The sequence below is a fragment of the Prinia subflava genome, chromosome 10 (genome assembly GCF_021018805.1).
Source record: "Prinia subflava isolate CZ2003 ecotype Zambia chromosome 10, Cam_Psub_1.2, whole genome shotgun sequence".
NCBI lineage: Eukaryota > Metazoa > Chordata > Aves > Passeriformes > Cisticolidae > Prinia > Prinia subflava.
The window spans coordinates 6,639,731-6,660,033 of NC_086256.1; the positions used below are offsets into that span (position 1 = coordinate 6,639,731).

General features: G+C 36.7%; 1 protein-coding gene across 3 annotated transcripts in view; it reads left to right on the forward strand.

Annotated features, from left to right (window-relative positions):
- LOC134555496 (BEN domain-containing protein 5-like) overlaps positions 1-20,303 on the forward strand; it is an 898,337-nt gene that overhangs the window by 40,395 nt on the left and 837,639 nt on the right. For all 3 annotated transcript variants that reach the window (XM_063407113.1, XM_063407114.1, XM_063407115.1), the window contains exon 3: positions 6,798-6,922. In XM_063407113.1, the coding sequence (XP_063263183.1) occupies positions 6,798-6,922 (125 nt within the window). The remainder of the gene's footprint in view (positions 1-6,797; positions 6,923-20,303) is intronic.

The following is a 20,303-nucleotide window of genomic DNA, read 5'->3' on the forward strand; positions in this document are numbered from 1 at the left end:
AAATGCAGCTGAAAGTGTATTAGTGATTTTCTATTGCTTACTTGTCAAGATTTTTATTGTGTGGATGAAAAATAGCATTTCAAAACCTGGCAGCATATTGACAAAAACAGAAGAGCACTTTGTGTAATTCTCTTTTGAAAAACTACCTCTTTTAGAGACAGAGATTGCCTCAGCTACTTCCATTCATATGTATCTTGATCAATAGATTTATTGATAGCTTTTAGCCAAGATTTAATTCTTTTTTTCTCCTCAGTTCACCATGGTGCTCACTTTTCTGAATTAAGAAACCAGAATTAGGCTCCTATAAGCAAGGCATACAATATGCAAGTGCTCTAGGTGTAAAAGGAGGCATTTGACCTTTTGTTGCTAATCTGTGACAGGTGCAGGCTATTTTCTTCCAAATGGTGTTAATTTTCATGTGCAAATCCACCCCCCGAAACCTGCATTCTGTATATCCACCACAGGGGAATTGGTGGTCATCACGAGTACTGTAATGGACAGCTGAGAGGGATAATCACTGATATTTCAGCACATTCATGCTCGCGACTCCGTCGGGTTTAGTGCACTTCTGTTTTCACTGCTTATTAGGGAGGCTGAAGTTAGTTATTCATGGCCGGACAAAAAAAAAAAAAAAAAAAAAAAAAGAAAAAAAAAGTGTCTGAGAAAGTTCATGTGCCGGGAACAGCACATTGTTACAAATTAGTTTCCTTTACCATTTCTGGCAAACTCATTACAAAGTAATCGCGCCCCGCGCTGAAGTGCACTTCCTCGGGGAGCAATAACTGTAAATAAGCAGGGCTGCAAGCTGGCTGATAAGTTGTTGTTCTGAAGATAACGGTCCTTTTTAGCAGAGTGTTTGACCTTTTTCTTTATATTGCCTCAGGCTTGTCTAAGACCCTCAAGGTCTATTTTTCATCTTAAAAATTCTCTGTAGGCAAGCACAATGTGCGGTTTAAGGAGATTTTAGGATTGGTTAACATATCTATATTTTCTTTTCTAGCATTTTTATGATAATTGTTAGAATGTTTAGTAACTTTAGCTAGCATTTTCCTAAGCAGGTTTTCTTTCTTTGTGTAAAGTACACTTTTTATTGATGTAGGAAGCAATATACATTCATATTTTATGAGGACTAAGTGTATGTTGCATGATTAATAAATTGTATCATTGGGCTTTTTTCTGACTTTTAAAGAAACTTGAAACATGCTATTGACCCCTTTCACAATTCACATTTTAAGAGCATTGCACTAAACATTACTCTGTAAAGCAATTTAAGCAAATATAATTAAGAATTTCAGCTTGAATGATTAAAGGAAACTATGTCTCCTCTTTTCTCAGTATGCTAAGAGTATTGAACAGAACTGTGGCTGAAAATTGAGCGTGTCTTAAAAACAAACCCCAAGGCTAAGTGAAAGTCAGTTTATAGACATTTGGGAATTTGATTTGTTCACATCTTCCCATCGGTTTAAAAAGATCTGTGCTAATATTTCTGTAAAGTAAAATAATAATAGAAAAAACCCCTGCAACTAATTTCAGAGTGCACAGGAGAGAAAATCCAAAATGTTTTGCAAAGTGCTGGCTACTGTAATAAATTACTTGTTTTAAGATATAGTCAGAAAGTCATTTGACATCCAGATGTGCACCCAAATTATTAAAAATAAGTTAAACAAGAATTGTCTTTGAATGCAAACCAGTTCAGATGTTATTGCTCATAATTTTGTTGGGTTTTTCCCCCCTTGCAGGTCACGTTACTCAATTAGTTCATTAATCATACATGTACCTTAAATAACATTAATATCTTGTATTTTATAATGTTAACCCTCAAATATAGTGCTAATCACAATATATGGAGTGATGAGGCTTTGGAGAATGCTGTATACTCTCATATATTACTTCTGTATTTATGGAATAGAGAGGTTATGAGTTCATGTGGGCATGAACTCGAAGTGAAGTAAAGCAAAGCTGATGTTTTAGTAGTGTGAGACTTTTTTCTCTGGTTTTAGAAGAATATACTCAACCAATGAGGTTGTGAACAGATTCTCTTACTGATATCACAAATGACCAGATTAACAACGTACACAGAGCAAGAACTGTGCACACAAGGGTCATACAGCAGTTGTATCATGACTGAAAACTGTTGCTAGGTACATTACACAAAATTGGTGCTATCTGGCTTTCTCTTACCTTTGTCACAATTTCAGCACAGAAACTGCTGGCTGCAGGTACTGCAAAGTACAGTGTATGCATTGTGGAATTGCACGGAAATTCCTGGGACACAGGACTAACTTTCTGTCTACCCACTTATTAAATAGTTTTCTCTCTTGCTATATATTTAGCAAAAAGGCAAGAAAAAAAAATGGAACCTTTTACAGATATTAAAAAAAATCAGTTTAAAGGTGGTTTATGCTTAAGAAAAAAAAAGTTTATTTTCAGTGTTAAAATGTTTAAATGGCTTAATATCTAAATGGAATGCTGTAATCAATGTTTTAATTCCTGTTCCATAGTTTCTAAAGTATGTCATTGTGGTACCTGTGGTGTGTGTGTATATATATATATATATATATATATATATATATATATATATATATATATATATATGAGAATATAATTCTCATCCATTAGAATAAATGTATTTCCCATGGTTACAGAACTGTGAAGGCAGGACAAAAAACTGTTGAGTTTGTTTATGAGAATAACACTGGGAAGTTTATGTCTTCTCTTGGACACCAAGAAATGTTTTTCGGTGGCATTATCAGTTTTCTACAAAGCGTCTCTTAAAGTGAGGAGGTGTTTTGTTCCTACAGTTCTTGGCTTCTTTGTACCAAAACTGCTGTCTTGTTTAATGACATTGCTATGTGGGCTGAAATTAGGCTGACAGATTGCGAGCAAAGGCTGTGATATTACAAACAATAGTCTATTGAGCATGAGGAACTTGTTGAATTAGTTACCGAAGGCATTAGTGCTCACTCCAGCCTCTTTAGCATCTGGAAGACAGAGGAGGAATAGTGGGCTAATGAAATGTCCAAATGACACCAAACTGCAAAGGGCTGCAGATGACCATGGCAGCTGACATGTGCCTGGTAAGAGGCAAAACCTAATAATAAACTAATAGACTCACAAAAGGAAAAAATAGTGCATTAGGAGGAACGGGAGTATTCAAATCAAGAAAGAAAATCATGTTGGGGCTCCTGAGGAATCAAGCACACAAATGATTAAATTTTAAGAGCTCTGCTGGAGTTGAGATGGGTTTTCCAGAGCAGACTAAAAGGCAGTGGCTTCAGCACACCAGCTCTTCACCATCCATGATTCCCCTGACATCAGTACAATTCTCCAGTGCTAGTTTAGGGATCCTAAGGACTCTGTAAAGCAGTTCTGACTGGGTCATCTGTTCCCCATCCAGTTCAGGTTAGCTTGAAGTTGAAAAAGAAACTGAAATGTGCAAAAGGTCACAATCAAGGTCTCATTTTGCTCTGTTTTAATTATTCACTTAATAATCTTTTAGTTTCTTATGCCTTGCAGTACAAGTTTTTAATGGTCTTTGAACTTTAAATATGAATTTAATTGCTTCTGTGTCCTTCTTTGGGAGTAATTCCATCAAAATTTGCACCTCTGCTCTGTGCTGCAGATAACTTCATCCATATCTGGAATTGCTGGGATTGCTGGGACGCATGTATATTAATTTATTAGTTTACAAGATGGACCCAGCCCACCATTTGTGTTCATCCAGCCTGTTGCCTTAACCCTAGAGAATCTTCCAGGATCACATGCACAGCTCAGGCTGAAGTGAATCCACACACCAAACTTCGTCCAGAGAGATCTAAATGTGACCTGTTATGCAACTGAAATCTAAACTTTTGGGATGAATACCTTGGACTACCCCAAATCCTGAAATATCCAAGGAATATTATTATCCCAGCTATGTCATTTACGCATGATATTTAATGAAAAAGACAGCAAAACGAAGCCACTTAATTAACAGATACGCAATAGCTTGGTTTTACTTTTCACTTTACTTCTTATTTACTTTGGATAATTATTTGTAGGAAATTGTAGTTTACATTAAAATTTGAGTTCAGCTGTCAGTAAGGGATGGGTCTGACCTCTGTCACAGAATATGCACTTAAGATGTGTCAGGGACTTCAGCCAAAGCCAGGAGCTGTGGCAGGTTGTCTTTGCCCACCCAGTGCTCCCTCACCCACACTCCTCACCAGGACAGAGGTGAAGAGAAGGTGAAAAAGCTCACGGGTTGAGGTGCAGACAGGGAGAGCCCTCACCAATGGCCTGCATGGGAAAAACACGGTGCTGTGGGGAGACTAATTTATTGCCAGTTTAAATTGGTTTGCATAGTAAACATCAGAGAGAAATAAAACAGTGCCTTCTCTCTGCCCTTCCCTGTTTCCCAGGATCAACTTCCCCTCACAAGGAGCGGTGCAAGGGGCTGAGGGCTGATCCTTCCTCGCTCCCCTGCTCCACCCTGGGCCTTTCCCTTCCCAGGGCCACAGTCCTGTCAGGAGCACCTGCTCCAGCCCGGCTCCTCTGTGGGTCACTGCTCCTCCAGGAGACACCAACCTGCTCCAGCCTGGCTCCTCTGTGGGTCACTGCTCCTCCAGGAGACACCAACCCGCTCCAGCCTGGCACCTTTATGGGTCACTGCTCCTCCAGGAGACACCAACCTGCTCCAGCCTTGATCCTTTATGGGTCACTGCTCCTCCAGGAGACACCAACCTGCTCCAGCCTGAATCCTTTATGGGTCACTGCTCCTCCAGGAGACACCAACCTGCTCCAGCCTGAATCCTTTATGGGTCACTGCTCCTCCAGGAGACACCAACCTGCTCCAGCCCGGCTCCTCTGTGGGTCACTGCTCCTCCAGGAGACACCAACCTGCTCCAGCCTGGATCCTTTATGGGTCATTGTCCCTCCAGGAGACACCAACCTGCTCCAGCCTGGATCCTTTATGGGTCACTGCTCCTCCAGGAGACACCAAGCTGCTCCAGCCTCTCCCCACAGGACACAGAGGCTCTTCTGTCCCGGCTCCCTCAGCACCCCCTTCCCTCCTCCTCCTCGCTCCCCAGTTCTCCTCAGGCTCTCTCGCCCCTCTGTCTGTGTAGGATTTTGCCCTTCAGGGGACACATTTTCACCACCTGGGCTGAGGGCTGGGCTGTGCCATGGGTGAGGCCATTCTGGAGCTGTCTGGGAGTGTCAGGAACAGGCTGGAATGGGCAGGGCAGCGCAGCCTCTCCAGGAGCCAGGCCTGCAGCCCCACTGCCAGCACCTGGGCACTGACACCCACCACGGCAGGTGACGTTATTTATGTTTGGAAGAGGCATCCTGGCTTTGCAATAGAGCTGGTTTTTCAAATATTTCCAGTGCCAAGTGTCTCCTTGAGGCGAGCCCTCAGGAGCAGATTGAGAGCGTGGAGCAGGTCTCTGCAGAGGGGAACAGTGGAGAGAATTTTCTTCTGAAAAGAAGGATGTGGGTAGAAAAGTAGAGGATAACATTAAAAATAGAGAAGATTAAATATGTTCCATTAGTAAAGCCAGAAACAATTTAGGATAAGGTAGAAATCCTGTAACTCTATTGATAAACAGAATTAAAAATGTCTTTTTCCTGCTGCTTTTCCAACCCAGAGCAGCAGATCAGCTGAAATTTGCTGCTTGTGCTGGTATTGAGCAACGTGTTGCCACAGAACAGTCCTATTGACTGCAGTGGGACTTGCTGACGAGGGAATTGTTTAGCTCAAATAACCTTATAAATACACATTAGAACCCAACAGTATATTTCCAACCCAAAAATATATATCTAACCCCCAAAATATATTTGAAACCATAAACCCAGGTTTTCAGTGCTACTTTTAAAAAGAAATATAATTTAGCATGTGAGCTAAAACATGGCCCTGTCATACAAGACCTGATGAGATGGGTTTTGGATTGGATCAGGAAAATGTAAAGTCTTATTTTTGTGGTGTATAAATGAAATGGACAGTCTAAACCCTGACTCTAAAAATCTTGGCACACTTCAAAGGAAAAACGCCACTTTAGCAATTTAAAAGCACTTAGTGGGTTTTCCCAGTGCTGAACTTCATTTCTATAGCCAGTGTGGTTGCCTGCTGAATAATGCCATAGGGGACAATGTAGCTCTGACTATATTTAAAAATACTATTCCATGAAATTCACTAGGAACAAGCTGAAGCAAAATCTCATTTGTGTCTTTGGGAAGGAGGTGATAGGGTCTGTAAATGGTGAAGGAAAAAGATTGAGATGGTTTTTGAATCACAGAGGAGATGAAGGCTGGACCATCTGTGGGGAGAGAGGGATGCTTAGAGCAACAGCCAGGGAGGCCAGGCAGAAATCTGGGGACTCTTTAATGTTACAGGGACTTGAACAAGAGCAGCAATTGGAAAGAAAGAAATCCTAACAGGTGGGGAATAAAAGACATGCAGAGCCATCATTAGAAAAAAAGAAAAAAGGAAACATTTAAAAGGATGTTAGGACACATAATTGGAGTATTCATATAAGAGGAGACAAAAGGTCAACTTGATTGAATAACAAAAATGTGTGTTGTCTTCTTTTTGGTGTATTCATATGCATGTAGCTTACTGCTATATATTTTATGACTGCAATTAAGCCTTTAAAAATAATTCTGAACTACCTTTAAAAATAATGCTGAACTGTTTAAGGCCTATTATACTTGTATATTTTAACCAACAGAGGTAGGAGTTTTAACAACTTTTCTCAGTGTTGTTTCTGGAGAGTAGATCAGCCATTCATTAAAACACATGGTGTTTGATCTGTCCTTGGCAGGGAACCTTGGCCGGGTGGACCACGTCACAGAGTTTGAGTATGACCTCTTCATTAGGCCAGACACCTGCAACCCTCGCTTCCGAGTCTGGTTCAACTTCACTGTGGAAAACGTGAAGGAATCACAGGTCAGTGATATTAAATTAGATTGTATGATAGCTTCCAAAATTGCTTCCTCCAGGATATGTCTTCTTAAACAAAAAAAAGATGACAACCAGGATTTGCAATTAAACATTTCTTTAAAATGTATCTTTGTTGTTTGAGTTGTTCTAAATAAAAGCAGGTATCAGCAGGAGTGGGTATGACCACGCTTTTCATGCCATCCGAGACAGGAAGTAATTGCAAAGACAGAATGATTTTTGCCAGCTAATGGAACTGGTATTAATAATGACTGCCATTTATTTGTGCTTTTGCATTCCAACCAAATATGTGTGTTAATGTAAGAAAAAGAAGTCCATCATTGCTGTTCAAATATTATCACTCAAACCTTCATTTAATACATGTAGCACAATGGGGTAGCTTTGCAAGGAGGCATTTCCCTAGTGACTTGTAGCAGAGGAGTTGCTTGCCAACGTGTCCCTTGTGAAAGAGGAGGTTTAAATGTGAAGCAAATTGATAGGCATCTGTTTCATTTACTTTTAAATAATGTTTTTTGCAGTAAAGATGCCCCTTGAGAAAGAAACTTCCTTGCTCTATTTTTTCACTTGTATACTTACAAAAGTTATATACTAACTTTCACATTGAAAAATAATTAAAAAAAGATTTCATTTCACTTTTCACATGTTCCTTGCATTTTTTTGGTGGCCTGCCTTAGTTTATCAGAATCTGTCTATCATTTTTGCTTAATAGAAATAAAACATATTTAGTAAGAGGAAAAAAACAACTGCAGAGGCTTGATATTTGTACTCCTACGAGACTAATATCTTAATATCCAGCACTGTATCATTCCTGTTACAACTGGAAATCACGAAGTTGTTTATCTATCGTCCTGGAGCCTGATACTTTATCAGACAGACCCTTTCCCCTGCTGTGCCTTACTCAACTGTGATCAAATTATATAGTCATGAGATGAATGGGAATCTGTCTCAAGGAGGCAAAGAGATCGGGTAGAAAGATACAATATATATCTAGTGCTTACAGGATATTTGTTTTCATGGTTGTCTACATGAAAGAGAATGGTTCCACTATTAAGTTTGACTTGTGAGGTCTGTTTTTATAATGTGTGCTGCTATAATCTTTTTCTCATCTCTCCAATTTCCGTTAAAATGAGACCTGCCTGGACGTAATCTAGTCTGGAACCCTTTTTAGGTCTTTGTACTGCAGGCCCTGGGCAGCATTAGTCATTGCAGCTCAGCTATATTAAATGAAAGTTAGAAGTTTCTACATCAAACATACTGTATAATGTGATGTGTTTTCTGCATTTTGATTATTTTATGTTTTACTGGAAAACAGTACCAAGGAAGCCCAAACTATTCAATATTGCTTGCAAATATTGCACTAATAGAAATATAAAGGACTTTTGATATCATTGTGTGTAGAAGTAGATATTTTAATAGCTGTCTGTAAGTCCTTACTTTGATAATATTTTATTTACTTTGATGTATCATATAAGCAATGTGTGAAGAAGGCACATCTATACATTTACATATATTAGGTCTGGTTTCAGACATTTCGATAAGGACTCACAAAGACTAGCTACTTTTGTTTTTATATTGTCTATTAGTGCAGTATTTTGTGTTATTAATCTATTGATAAATGAAAAGAAAGACCAATTAGACATTGCAGCCAATCTTACCATCCATGCATTATTGTTCTATAAGAAAACAGGTTCTTTGTATTCTGGTTTTAATTTTCTGAAGCCATGGAGCTTCCATTTCCTACCTCTCAAAATTGTTTTATAGACTCCTCTCACTTACAGCGTTGCTTGATTTTTAGCCTAAAGCTTTCCCTTATTTAATTCCACAATTCCCAGTTGCAATTCTGCTTAGTAATAACTCCTCTTGGTACAAATAAATCCTCATCATCCCTGACTAACATTTATATTTCTGTAAATTATAACATTCCTCATCATTTGTGTCTCAACCCAGCTATCATGTTTGATCCTTTTAGCCCTATATCCAATAGACCACTTTACCTTTTAAGTATTTTTCTGCTTTGGGGTCTTTGGACTTTCACCATAAGTGAATCTTTCAGTCCTTTGATAATTAGCCCAGCTTCCCAAGGAAGCAAAGCTTATATGATCACACTCTCTACTTGCTAGCCTGGGTTGGCTGCTGATCCCTCTCCTCTCTTCTCTCCTTCAATAGCTTCCTAACTCTTGGCCAGTTTCAGCACCACTGGACAGGAATTCCTGTAAGTTTTGGGAAAACAGGCTGCCAGATGGGCAAGAGACCCATTAGTGTTCCCACTGCAGACAGGCTATAGTATGAGATCATTTCTTATTAAACATCAGAGAATCCACAGAGGAGATGAATAGGAGAAAGTACTCATTGGAATTTGCATTTTTAAGATACCAGAGAATCCAACCATGAAATCCAAATCCATAGCATTTAGTAATTTTGCTTCTTGCAGAACTTCTTGTTTTTATTATTATTCTTCCTCTTCCAGTTCCTTCAATATTTTCTTTCTAGTGCGGAACTAAAATTTAATGGATAATTCTGAGTATGCTAATCCTAATTTACAGAGAAGGGGCTCGGGTCCCTTTGCTCTGTTACTGCCTCACTATAGACAGCTGGAAATTGCAGCAGCCTTTTGTTGCTGTATCACTATGGAAACTCAGGCCTAATTTGTTTTTCCCTATCATACAGAAGTCTTTTTCAGAGTGATTGCTTCCTTGCTCCTGTTACGTATGTCTGAGGTTACTGTTGTGCTTCATAGGTAATAGAGCTAAGCTCTGTACCATGCCAGTGACAGCCCTAATATTTCCAGATTTATTTTTAGAATTTTATTATAAACTTGGATTATTTGATATTCACTTCCTGATGCTGAACTAGAACTAACAGACTTTTTTTCTTAATTTGTAAGTTGGTAAATGAATTTCTTCCTCCTTATGGTTTGGACTTCTACATTGGGCATTTTATGTTGTCGGTTTTATTTTATATTATTTTAATGAGGAAAAAAGATTAAAAAAATAGCTAATGCCTTATATTTATGGGGGGCAATGAACCATCATGTAAGATACCTGCAAGATGTAAAATTTGGTCTTTTGATCTCCTGATATGGTTTCTGACTTGCAAGTCAGTTGGTCTGAAAATCTCTGAGCTATGATTCTTTTCTGTTTGTTTGGTGAATTTAATTAACAACAATATTGTAAAAGAAAAGAAGAAAATTATGTGTTATATGTAAGGGAAACACATGGACTTCTGTGATTTACACATATCCATGAAAGGGAGAGTGAAGGAAATAGGATTTGCTGTAGAGCACGTGGTCTCATGGGCAAAGCTTCCAATTTCTCTAATTATATACATGTCACAGGCTGCTCTCTATTCCTGATAATGCTCTTGACTGGGCAGGGTTTGCTTCCTATTCACTCCAGCCATGGCCCTTAAAACACCCTCTACGATTTTGCTAAATTTCTTCTCTGTGCAGCCGGAAATTGGATGAACAAATTTCATCTCCCAATTGCATTTCAAGTATTTTAAATACACAGTGCTTCAGGTGCAAGATTACTTCTGAGCTAGAATGGCTTTAATGCTATTACTAGCACAGTGATTCATTTGAGCTTTTTGGGAAAAAAAAAAGAAGTGTGTATACGTGTGACAAATTATAAAAAATATGCTGGTATAGTGATATTGGAGGATTTTACAGGTGAAGAGAATGATTATTGTTTTTGAGGGCCATAGCCAGAAATTCTTCTGAAGTACTTGACACTCACTGTTCCAGATACTGTAACCACACTGGAAAAAGATGATCTTTGTCCTGGAAATTTTACTTTTGAGCAATTTGAGAAGAGATAAGAGTTAAATACAAGAAAGCGATAGAAGGACTAAAAATATTTGAGGATTTTTGATTTAACACACAGCAGCCATATTATACCACTAAGTAATGCACATCTAGGCCTCATGACAAATTCTGTGTGTGTGTACCCTGAGCAGCTCTGCTGTCTGATGAATCATGTTGAGAAATGGTATTTTCACTGAGATTAAAAAAAGAATTTCCAACAGAAGGGGTTTCCTAATAGTGCCAAATTTTGTTCTGTAAGTGTTGATAAACACATTTGGAGTTCTTCATCACAAAGGTACTGACAAAATATACCAAGAAGGATAGAGAAGAATGGATATTTGGCAGCTAGGACTTGATCATTACTTACAGTTAATAAATCAATCCAGATTGAGGTTAAAATCAAAGAACCAAATGTTATTTACTTCAAAGGCGTTCTCTCTGTTACTTCAGTTGCTATTGCACTGAAACTAGAATTTTGACTCATAGGGGGTTTTTTTGGGGTTTTTTATGTGTGAGTATGGATCAAGAAAAAGGATTGCCTGTTTTTCAGAAATTGAAACAGGATGCCCAGGTAAGACAGAGATTATCATAGCTGGACATTATTATGAATGCATGGAACTGTCATTGTAAAATTTTCTGGATTTTTGTCCTACACTGTTTGATAAAATAAAAAAGGCTGTAAGATCTCTGTTGTCTTTAATTGATTAGATATTAAGGAAATATTTGTTATTGACAGTGGATTTTATAATATGTTCAGGCCTCTTTTTACTGTCCTAAAACAAGTCAATGATCCTTAGCAGACAACTGCTTCTTTATGATGTTACAGCTGTGATTGTTTAAAGATATGAGTGATACGTGCATAGGGAGAGATAATGTCTCTCTTTATACCAACTGACACGTTTTGGAGAAGCAGGGAAAAAAAAGGGAAAGCAGGCATAATTTGAGGTTCTCAACCTTTTTTTCTGACCTAAGAACTCATTCTGTGCAGTTAATTCCTGCCGAAGCTGGATCCAACGTAAGATGGAGTGAATATGACATCAAAAGCAGGCTAAAGTTGGAAACAGGCTACCTTTTTACTTTCTTCTTAAGCAGACATGATTTGCTCTCCTGTCATTTGGGGATTTAAGTTGCTGGTATCAAGATGCTTTATAATGTCTTATACTCTTTCCAGCTTCTCATTTGAGAAGATATTTTCTTTACTGTGCTTTAAAGGCTATATTGCATTTACCTAGCTTTGGAAAATGCATATGTAAAAGGGCATGCTTTTATGAAAGTGTACAGATCTGAAATTTTGAAGAGAATACATTTGAAGTGAATGAATAAAACGTTTTTTGCAACCAATTCTTAACCAGCCTTAAATGCACAATTTCTTTAGTTTGTTTCATTGCATATGAAAGTATTTTAAATATTACCTTCTTAATAAATTAGGTATATATCACTAATTTATTAATAACTTGCATTAATAGTTTATTAATCCTCTTCTGGTCAGCTCCTGTAATCTCTAAATACCTGTTCATGGTAATTGGCAAGAAGAATCACTAGATTGTTTGAATTTTTCCTGTTTAGGAAGCCCCAAGTTGTTACCCATTTTTGTACTCCTATGTGAATTTTTAGCACGCTAGAAAGAGATGTCCAACTCTTCCTGCATTTTGGTGTTTTCGTCACTGTTTACACAGGTAGGCAAAACCTGATCTTTTTCATGTTCCAGTTTTGTTTTGTCATACAGATTTATTTTGTTTCCTTGCTTCTGATACTTGAAAACCATCTATATTTCAGAGGTTAAATGGGTATCAATAACCCAGCTGACACTACCAGCTCATGTTCCCATTTTGACTTCAAGATGTAGCTGAGCAGCATCACTGCTATAACTTTTCATTCACTGCTTACTGTAGTGTTAGTATTGATTTAGTTAGAGCAGTATCAAATTTTTATTTGTTTCATATGTGAGTGAAGTTTTTCCTTTTCTCTTAGCTAGCAAATGGTGGATTTCAATTCTTGTGGCTGAACTTGGTCAAGGTTTAAACTTTGACATGCATCTAAGGCTGCTGGGTTTGTCCGTCATTATCATTCATCATTATCATGTCATATCACACCATGATTTATTTTCCCTTGGAGAAAAGCAAATACTGCATAAAGGTTGAAGTTATAATCATTTTTTCTAAGATTAAAGAGGAGACAAAGTGGTCTTGACACATTTTCATCAGGAAAAATCAAGTAAAAAAATTAGTGTGAATTAGAGAATGGTTTTAGTGAAAATTCTTTGATGTTCACTAGCAAATATGACAACAGTTGAGCAAAATAAGAGTTATGTGTTTGTGTCCTTTGGGATTCCTTTCAGAATTTAGAAGCAGCAGAAGTGTGGACTTTGAGTTGGTTTTTGTTTAATCCGATGGCATCCCTGTGTATGACAGTGTTGCACTGCATATCCTGCACTGGTCAAGTTCCGTAAAGCTGTATTTGTGTGCATTTGTATATTTTATATATAAACGTGTATAAATTTGTGTCTATCTGCCTAGAAAACACAGGAGGCTGAGGTGAGTGAATTTGGATAATATCTTTTTAGTTACAGTTTTACTATAGGGCAAGCAGATGATTTCTTTGAGCAGCACATGCCCTGGAAAAAAATGGGAAAAGAAGGATGGGAGGCAGAATCATGATGCAAATTTTGTAAGACCTTGTGGTACCATAGCATCTGGTAATATGAGTCTGTTACTTTTTGTTAGGGAAGGGCTTGAATTATCTGAAATATGTATTAAAAATCAAAATGGATTATTTCAAAGGAGGCTTTGTATTTTTAAAAGTAGTTTTTACTGATCCCTGTGTTGGAACATGGTACAATTTTATCATAAGTCAAAATTGCATAGGGTTAGATGATACCTATAGCAGTTGAAGTAATCATTTACTTACTGAGGAAGCCATATGAAATGATGATTAAATAAGAAACAAAGTGATGACATTTAAAATAGATTGCATGTGCATCTCAACATTTAAAAAAAGAAAAATCAATTGAACATACTGCAGTTTTGAAGAAAAATAATGTTACCATTTTGGAAACTTGTGCCTATATTGGTCATGTATAAAATTAGATTTATAAATGACGATTCTTCCAAGTTGGAATCCTTTCAAGTACGTATAATTTTATTTTGGATCAATAATTCAGTTGTGCTTGGAATAGATTGAGGGTGCATGTGAAACTTTTGTAAGTGCAATAGAATGTGCATGTCCATTAAATTATCCCAAGTCATGACAGGGATCATCCTTTGAAAAGTGATGAATGCAGGTAGGTTGGTAAGCACAGGAAACAGTCAGCATTACCAGAACATGTGTCCTGGTGAAATATTCACTCTTGGCAAGGCAGTGTTAAATTCATAAACTTTTTCTGTTCCAGGTGTCTGTAAGAACATTTCAGATGCCAGTGCTCAGTAATTACTGCACACACAGTGTACGCTGCAGAGTCAACATTGCCTTTTGCCTACAGGAAACTAATGGCCAGGTGTGTTTAATTTCCTGTGATGGTGGCACCTGTCACTCAAAATGTCAAAAATACATTAGAGATGCCATCAACAAAATCAGCGCTGTGATGATCTTGATGTCAGGGATGTGACATGATTACTTTTATTTCAATCGAAAACTTTTTTGATTTCTGATTGAATACTCCCTTTTTTAGTTCCAGAGTGAATCATCTTCCATGCAAATTTGGTTTCATTTTCCTTTTGTTACTGAAAAGTCTTTATATCAGAACGTGGAAACATACATTGAGAAAGTGAAGATGAAATGTTTTGAACTTTTCTGCTTTTATTTTTTTTTACCTTTTTAATTCAGAATAATTTTCAATTTTTAAAAATTCAGAATAATCTATGACTCCCATTGATTTCTGAGGGAGCAAAGTTCCTAAAACATCAAATGCCACAGAAAAATTCCATCCTGATCTCAATTAAATATTTTGTTCCTTTGCTACACTCCTTATAAATATGTACTTAGTTTATGAAACTCTGGAGCTATCACACATTAAGATATGCACTTTCAATTTTTTTAGAGCGCAAATAAAATCAAGATGCCATAATTCGTAACTCCTTTTTTTTTTTTTTTTTTTTTTTTTTTTTTTTTTTTTTTGTCTGTTTTTACTGTTAATTGAAACTGGAAAACTGTATAGGTTACATGAGATACTCCATTTTATCTGAATCACTACGTTTCTTCCAGCAAAATACATTTTGGTTTATCTATTGAAGAAGTTGTGAAATACTCTGTAAAATGACTGTGCAATTTTTTTTCTTTGAGAAATTAAGGAAAATTAACACTGACTGTCAACTTAGAGCTGCTGTATTTTATATACAAAATGCAGAATAATCAGCTGAGTGATTCTGATGATTGAGTGCAGTTCCCCCAGTTTAGGATCTGACCTATACACCCTGGATCGACAACATCTGCTGTTACACCACAGCTCAGGGTGGCTCTGGTAATTTTTTCTGTGATTTGAGAAGCTCCATGGAAGTTTCTAATTTTTGTAGTAGCACCACCATGATGAACTGTGGCTCATTACTGTAAACCGATGGCAGCTGTTAATACTATTACAGGCAGAGACTTTTTATTTAAGGGAAACATTAGCCAGTAACTGGTAGATTTCTGACACAGTATTACACCAGGCTTCCTGTTAGGAAGGAGAGCAAAGAGAAATGGATTTGAACCCATTAGTATCAGAATTACGTGTCAAAAAGCTAGAGCAGAGTTCAATTTATTTCTGCAATAAAGTGTAAGCTGGAGATTGACTTGACAATTATTTTACCTTACATTGCTCTGGTTGTTCTGAGATGACTATTCCAACATCAAATCATCTTGTTTGGACATCTTTTACAGAATAACACGGTAGTCTAAATATGCATTATGTTATGTGGGAACTAAAACTCGGCAGGTTTTTTCTGGTAGAAATGAGTTTTTTATTACTCCTTTTACTAGAGGATGTATATACAGTGGAACACATTCAGCATAGATTTAAAACAACTGCATGTATTTCTGCCAAATCTAGTGCTCTAGTTGTTGAATGGCGTTTACATTGTAATAGAAAGGATAATCTTTCTGAAGCTTTTAGTAGCTTGGTATAAGAAATACAAATAATCTGCCCCAAAATATTTGTTTTCTCTAAGTCAGTCACTGAGAGGGGTTGTGGCTTCTGTTTACCAGTCTCTTTTCCCCCTAATAATTTTCAAAAATAGGAGACAACAAATTGGACAACCACTTCCTTATTATGATTTTCAACTTTGAGAAGAGCATTATTAGCAAAATTTTTGACCACTTAATATATGTATGGTCCTACTGCACAATCAAAATCCGTGAATTCAGAGCCTTAACCTTGAACATTGTAACAAGCTTTTATTGGAGTGGAAGTTTTTCCTGTCTTGAACTGATGGTCCTCTACAGAACACTTCTTTAATTTTATAATTGTGAGCATAATTTTTGAAGGGCGTTGTGTTCATTGTCCCTCTGAAAATTCTCATGAAGCTTCTCAGAAGTTGTTTATTAAAACTTTAATAAAAAAAAAAAATATTACACCAATGTGCAGAGTCTCCTAGCAGGTTTCCTTTCCCTTTGCATGGTTTCATGCAGGACCGTGTCATGCTCAGGGGTGATGCAGGGAAGCAGAACTGCAGCTTTACAGCTTGCTGTGTGTTCATGTTCTGATCCTCTGTGAACTCTGTGGGCAAAACTAATCCCACAATGAGAGCACTGCAGAGAATTGTGGGGTCCATGGCACGGCATTTCCTGGCCCTGCAAATTCGACAGTGATGCTGAGTACCTCCAGTGTTAGGTTTAGAATTGCCTCAATAGGCAGATTAAACAGAATATCCTTCCTGGCAGGCATGTGGAATGGCAATTCCATGGCTTTGGAATATCCAGGATGAAACTACAATAGCTGTTCCTTGTGGGTTGTCTCTTCCCTATGGCTGCAGAAGGATTTCTTTGAACCAGAGGTTAATATAGATACCTACCTAGGTCAATTGTTATTTTACATGGAGTTATATATATTTATTTTATTGATTTAAAGCCTGTTCGTTATAAAACTCAGCCTATAAAAAGAGATGGCATGTATGCAGGGAGATAATTTCCTTTTTTTTTTTCCAGGAATTTCTCATGCATAGATACAAATGAATTTTCTAAATGTAAATGTTTGGCTAGATTATTCTTCAGAGACACATATTGATTTCTGTTGTCACCCTTCAGTGAGATTTAGTGTAGGTTACTGGGAAATCCTTTCCAAGCACATACTGAAAAAAATGTAAAATATGATTTCCTTGACAGTCAGTGAAAAGAGACAGGGTAGACGTTAACAAATTAACTGTGTTTATTCCATCTTTACCAGTTTAAGTCTTTCAGCTTCTAAAAAATCAGCTCATATGATGCTTGTGGAACACAGGTCCATATTGCACTGGGTGAGCTGGAAAGCACGTTTTGAAATTCATAGCTTAGCAAAAGGGAAGCTTTGCATTTCCCGATTTTCCTTTGCACATCTAAATGTGGAGTTGTGGCTCTCTTGCCAGAGTGGGAAGTACAGTATAATTTTGTAGTTTAGGCTGTTCTATAATGCAAGTAGTGTGAGTCTCATGGAAAACTGTGTGTGATGGCCAAGCTTAATCCTAAAATGTGTTTCATTCAGCTTTCTAATAAACCTGAAATTCATAAATTTCTGTGTGTTATAGTGGGTTTGATAATTATCGATTATAATAATTTTACACTTCAGTGCTTAAAACTAAATATTGTTCTACAAATACTCTTTCTTTTTTCTTTTCCTTTTTTTTTTTGTTATTAGAGAGTACAAAATGCCTTCCATAATACCAGAGTGTCACCTATGAAAGATTTTTTTTTATAACAATATAATTTTAAATCTATCTAAACAAGTTATTTTAAAACTTAGATAATATTTTTATGTCTTAAAAGGACTGTTAGATAAAGTGTTGAACAGCTTGTTATGGTTCAGTCATGATAAATATCAAGTTCACCTAAAAATTAATAAAAATAGTATGCTTTCAATGGCTACAAAATCTGATCAATTTTTTCTTTCTTGGCACTGTGGTATTGTTAACTTCCATTAATTTGCTTTGTAAATGGTTTAAAAACTATTAATGTCATGTCAGTTATAAGGTACGGTCAATAAATGGTTTTAAAATACATTTTAATATATAGGTGAGACTACAATGTAAATTACTGTATTCTAATAAGATTTAAATCATAATTTCTATGGACTCCTTTGCTCGTTTTGTAGATAATAATAAATGTACAGAGTTGGATGGAGAATTCAGCTTCTGTTGTTTGAAGGGAACAGTGATGCTTGGGTTTGTACATGATTAGTAGTGAAGCTACAAGTATTAAAATTATACAATGATGCAGTTGTATTTTCTCAAAACATTTGGGAACATTTTGAATCCAAAGGGTTTTTAAATGGTCTTTCTCTGAGGTACTTCAGGGAAGAAAAGCAGAAAGAATTTTGGAAAAAAAATTAATCTTTGTGGTAAAACTGGCTTTATAAAGAGCCAAACAAGCAGAGGCATTTTAACATAATTTTCTCCTGACTTAAACAATCTTAATTTTATCACTTTGCCAAACTGTGTTCCTTTGCATGAAGTATGTGCAGGAGATACTTCCGAATTTGCATTTTCATTAGATTTAGCATTCAGCACCTAATGCCATAAATTTGTTTTTGAAACTCTTTAATTCCCCTGAGTGTTCCAACATATTGAATGCTATTTGCTTTGTATTATGTTGGCAGCAAATCTGCAGTGAAAATGCTGTCAATATATATTCATAGCTAACATTGTTAACTAAAAGCAATATTGTTTTTCTATTGTAAGCTGTCACAAATGTTTGGCACCCTGTTGTGTAAGCCAAAAAAATGTCAAAGAAAGAAAAGAATATTTTTGAAGAAAAGTGCAGTGATAGTGTCAAGTTTTCTGTATTAAAATACATTCCTTGTTTGTATAGACCTTTACAATTTATGAAATTGTGTTTTGTAGTAATGTAAAGTTAGAATATTGTGAGAAGATGCAGGCTGTTACAGATATTATGTTAAATGAGAGGAGCACAGTAAATGATACAGCCATTTTACTTTGTGTGTAATGCAATGCTTATCAGGCTGTAAAATGTATTCTACTAAACCCAAAGATTATTTTATTAATAGATGTGCTATATGTATGTGGAAAATGAATGTAAAATATTTTGCATTTTTTCCTGGTTTTGAAGATGAAGTGTATAATTAGCAAGAACAAATGCAAAGTTTTAAACATTCTCCTAGGGAGTATCTTTATCTTTGTGTAAGAAACACTCATTTTTTTTATTTAAATTGTGTATTCGTTTTCCCAATCATTCATTCTTTTCTAATGAAACTTATTTTTTTGTGTCTGAATGCTATTATAAGAATGTCTTAGAGTATTTTAGAGAACTTCTGTGGGGAGAAATGAAAAAAGAAAAATTCTGTCTGCCATGCAAATAGCCGTGTTAGTGCTAATACATAATAAATACCCATAAGCTAAAATAAGGCAAGTGGCATCTTTTGTGCTACTTTTGCAAGTGTTTCAACCCAGAGAACTTGTAACCCAAGCCATGCAAATGGAAGCTTCTGGAGGAGGTACTTGAGGCACACCCAAGTTCCCTGGCCACAGGCTGCCTCACTCTGGAATCAGCAGAGTTCAGTTGCTGGCAGTGGAGAGCACTGAGAAAAATCTGTGTTTCAGTCCCACACATGGCTCTCACTGAAGTACCAGAGCTTCACAAAGACACAAATTTCCAGTCTCTCATCTCACCAGGGTAACATTTTTCTGTATTCACCTAAGTGAAAATATTAATCCGTGCATAGTGAAGTACTGGCAGCCCCAGAAATGTTGTCATTCATGGCACTTGGTGTCATTCTCTAGAAAACTTGTTTTCTTGCTGAATCATAATGTGTTGAATTTGGGAAACTTTTTTGGTAAACCTTTAATGGATTTGGACATTGGTCAATGTAGTTTAAAAAACCCAGACCTTAAATATTTTGACCTACGACTCAAGAACAATCATTGGTAAATTTGTTTGAACACTGTTTTTCATACAGCAATGTATTGGTGACACATATTAATGTCTGTCATCTTTCGTGGTACTGGCACATGTTGTGAATATATACTGCCTGGTCATGCCACATGATGCCAATAAAAAGTCCTTTTTTTTTTTTTATATAGCTGATTTTTCCCCTCTACTTCAAAATAACCTCTGCTTTCTGCACTGATATTTGCTCTGCTAGGGGAATACAGGTGCCACAAGTGATTTCACAAGGTCCCTGTTATGGACTCGCTATTTTCAAACGTTTTCTAAGAAGTGCAAAATAACCCGAGTTTCCATTGACTTTAGTGACATTTCAGTACTATTAGCACCTTGGAAAATTGGCCTTTATATTCCTTGGCACCAATCCATATAAATTCTCTCATGTGCTTTCAAGTAAAATTGCATAAACCTTCAGAGCTACATCTCCCACTACAGTCCAAATACATTTTTTTCCTGCTTTTTAGCTCCCAATATTCATTTCTAATTTTCATAAAGAAAAAGAAA